The 3779-nt window shown below is 61.8% G+C and overlaps 1 protein-coding gene across 1 annotated transcript in view; it reads right to left on the reverse strand.

Moving 5' to 3' along the window:
• Positions 1-1380: 1380 nt before the first annotated feature.
• Positions 1381-3779, reverse strand: part of FAM213B (family with sequence similarity 213, member B) — a 10157-nt gene continuing 7758 nt past the window's right edge. The window contains exons 5-10 of the mRNA XM_008577348.1: positions 3629-3778; positions 3158-3209; positions 2434-2497; positions 2276-2351; positions 1936-2054; positions 1381-1493 (exon numbers count right to left, since the gene is read on the reverse strand). Of these exons, the coding sequence (XP_008575570.1) occupies positions 1467-1493; positions 1936-2054; positions 2276-2351; positions 2434-2497; positions 3158-3209; positions 3629-3778 (488 nt within the window). The 3' untranslated portion in view covers positions 1381-1466. The remainder of the gene's footprint in view (positions 1494-1935; positions 2055-2275; positions 2352-2433; positions 2498-3157; positions 3210-3628; position 3779) is intronic.

Genomic DNA, 3779 nt, shown 5'->3' on the forward strand with positions numbered 1-3779 from the left:
AGCCGGCGGGACCCGCGTACGACCCGCGCCCCGCCCTAGAGCGCGGCGCGGCGACAGCAGGGGGCGAGCGTGCCCGGCCCGCGCCCCCTCTGCGCTCCCCACTGGGGTGGGCGCCCCCTTTGCAGCCCTGCAGACGCGACTGTCTCCCGCCCACTCTCCAGAGCGTCTTGTCCTCAAATGTCCACGAGCTTCAGACTCAAGCCAAGAAAACGCTTCAACGAAGTTGGCATCCTTGTTCTTGGAGGAGGGCCCCGTGGCCGGACAGTGGCAGTGGCCTTGGGCAGTTACTGCAGGGAGCTAGTGGGGCAGGACGGGTGCCCCTGACAAGTCCCTTAGGGTCCTAGTGCTGGACACGACAGTGGCCAGTTCCCCCAGATGCCCATCTTCAGAGACCACACGTCCAGACAGGGGGATGGGGTCGGGGGACTCCAGAAGGAGCCAAGGTTGGGAGGCGGGTCCATGGGACTTGGTGACCACACCTGAGAACCTGGAATCTTAGTTTTGTGTGACTGGAACCCAGAGGAGGGCTTAGACCACAAAGGGACGTCACCCGCTCTGCATTTTTAAGGGACCACTGAGAGGAGAATGTACTGGGGAAGTTGGGGGCTGGGAGCCAGCAAGGAGGTCCCTGTGGTCACCAGGCTTGTACTAGGGAGGTGCTGGGTTGGTCATCAGAACCCCCATATGACAGCCTTTGAGAGGGAGACCTGAAGTGGGGTTTGAGGGGCATCAGAAGTTCTGCTCTGGACCTGTTAGGGCAACCCAGGGAAGGTGTCCAGGGAGCTGGACACTGTTCTTCCAGGCCAGCTGCCCCAGCAGGGTGTGAATGACCACTGTCACATCAGCAGGGGTCCTTCCAGCAGACTGGCCCATCTTCTGAAAGTCTGATTTGGTTCACCAGAATCCACCAGGTGGTCAGTCATCTCCCTGAAAACCCAAAAACCCCCTCATGGCTGCCACCAGACATGAACAGTGACCCTCCAGCCCCCCAGGCCAGGTTCCCATCTAGGGCCTAGGGACAGAGCCCAACTGAACCCCCGTCCCCCATCCTGGACCTGCCTCCCTGTCCTAAGTCCCGTTGTGGAGCTAGAACATGAAGTCACCTTGGAAGGAAATGCCAGGACAGTGAGGTTACAGTGCCCAGTGCCCACGTGCCAAAGCCCTGAGGTCTGCAGAGAGACTGCAGGGCGTGTCCCCTCCCAGGGACAGTGACTTTCGTAGCAGGGAAGATTAGGCCTCAGGACCCACCACTGCCCCGCTGGCCCTAACAGTGAGTGAGAGGGGGCTGCAAGGACGCAGGACTGAGTCAGAGAAGAAACGCACTGCCCAGGAACAGCGGTTTAATGGCTCATTGTTGCTGGCAGAGCAGGCTAGGTTCAGTCTCGGCCCACTGCGACTCCAGACAATTCTTCAGTCTGACTCCCAGGACACCCAGGCAGTAGGTCCACCCAGATCCTCGAAGGTCTTCACCTCCCACACACCTCCTCGTCACACTGCACAGGCAGCAGGGGGTCCGTCAGGAACCAAGAGCAGCTGAGCCCACCCACCCAAACAGGGAAGGGGTGTGCTGGACACAGGAGGCAGTCTGATCCGTCACTCTCCTCCTTCTGATGTGCAGGAGGTCTGCCACCAGGGCCACCTCAGACAGATCCTAGGCCTCCTGAGGCTGAGAGGACAAGCCTCTCCCTGCCCCACAGCCCTCTGTGCAGCCCCCACCCATTGGGGAGGGCCTTTGCTGTGCCTGCCCACCCAGCTACCCTGCCCCTTGGCCCCTCTCAGACTGCTCTCCCTCTGCAAAGTGGGGTCAGAGTGACATGTGAATTGCAGGGCTGCCGTTAGTACAAAATGACATAAAGCCAAGGGCTCAGCACAGGGGAGTTTGGTGGGAATGGGGTTGTCTATAGCAGGCAGTGCCCACCCCAAGCCCAAGCTCACCTGGGGCGGCTCACTGGCAGAGACCTCTGCAGAGATGCCCAAGGCCTGCAGAATGTTCTCTTGGGGAACATAGTCACCCGGGGACTTCTGGACAAAGTGCAGCAGCACTTTGTCACCACCTGTAGGAGCAGGCAGGTGATCAGGGCACCCTGGGAGGCCACCTGTACTTTGCACCCGTGTGCTGGGAGGAGGGATGGTGGGCCAGCCTGCTGGCTGAACCTGGCAGCCCTGGACGGCCATGACCCCCAGGTTACTAAGACGTGCGCTGTTCTGCCCACCCAGCCAAGCTGACACTCAGAGCAAGGCCACACCACAGGGGAGGAGCTATGATGAGACACACCTTTGCCGACCACCAGCAGCCCTCCACTCTGCAGCAGGTCCCCCGACAGGTTCCCCTGAATGCCAACAGCCTTGGCCTGGAGAGAGGGGAGCAGGGCCCAAGTCAGCCCTAGAGGGAAGCCTCCCAGGGGCTCCCACCACCCCCTGGTCTTGTACCACCTTGGCGGCCACATCTCGCACGGGCTTCCCCACGGCAGCTGGCAGGATACTCAAGCTGTTGTACCTGTGAAGACATCTGCTCATTGGTCCAGGCTCTTTGGTAAAGTCTGGTCCCCAGAACCTGCCCCCGGTCTCCACAAGATGCACAGACCAGTTCCCAGATCAGGCCCCGCCCACCCATCTCACCAGGAGCTGAGAGATAGCAGCAGCAGACCAGATCAGGCGCAAGTCCAACCCCTAGAAGGACCTCCTGCCCCCAGGGACAGGTTGGGCACCCAGCCTAAGGACTGGATGGCCTGGGGCCACATAGAGAGTGCAGAATGGAAGACCCTAACCCTAACCCATAATTGGCAGCGCCAGCTGAGCCAGATTCCTGGGCACACCCAGCCCGGGATACTGACACCAGAAGGCTGCGACGGCCCTGGATGGGGGCAGTAGGCTCTAACCCCTCTGGAGGCCTGGGCACTGCAGCCTGTTAAGGGTATGACCTGGGTAAGAAGGCTGGTTGAAGACACCCAACACCCGAGAGAAAACCCAACAAAAGCAGTCGAGGCCACCAGAGCCAGCTTGCTCGGGCAGCCTGAGTGAACAGCGGAGCAGAGGGTGGCAGGAAGAAGAGGAATAAGGGAGCAGAGAATGCCCTTGGGTCCCTCTGCCAGCTCAGGTTGGTCCTGCCCCCAGTCCCATGCCATCCCCATGAGTGCCCCCCAACACACGCACTCACCGCTTAAAGCCCAGTTCTTTATAGAGCTGTTTGCTCTCATCCAGGTACAGCTCTGGAAAGCAAAGCCACAGGTGTGTACCCCAGGCCCAGTCCCCACTCCTCCACGACCCAGGTCACCCTCCTACATCCACATACAGCGCCCAGCTCAACCACCCAGGGCCGGGAGGGGCAGTGCAGGGCTCCGTGTCCCCACTGTTCAGAGGAGGGGCTGAGACCCAAAGGTGACAGGTGCAGCGGGAGTGGCGGGGCTCGTCCAGACTCTGCCGCTAGGCCACGGCTCTGCGGGGGCACGACTTGGCTGCCAGCTGGGGGATGGGGAGGCAGAGGGAGGCGCACATCAAGGCCGCTCCTGGACAGAGAAGGGCTCAGACCTTTGTCCAGGGCTGGGGCTGGGCAAAGAAGGGCCGGCCCAGCGCCCAGAGTCTGGGGAAGGGTCTCCTCAGGCCATTACGGGGCGGGAAGAGGACGCACCTCCCGCGAAGTAGCCGCCGTCCAGGAACTCCTGCAAGCCCAGTGCCTCGGGCCCCACGCCGACCAGGCGCACGCCGTGCCGGTCCAGGAGCCCCCTGAGGCTGCTGAGGTCCCGGGCGATCCAGCGACACACCATGCAGCCGAAGCGCCG

Source organism: Galeopterus variegatus, unplaced genomic scaffold (genome assembly GCF_000696425.1).
Source record: "Galeopterus variegatus unplaced genomic scaffold, G_variegatus-3.0.2 Scaffold1497, whole genome shotgun sequence".
NCBI classification, from domain to species: Eukaryota; Metazoa; Chordata; class Mammalia; order Dermoptera; family Cynocephalidae; genus Galeopterus; species Galeopterus variegatus.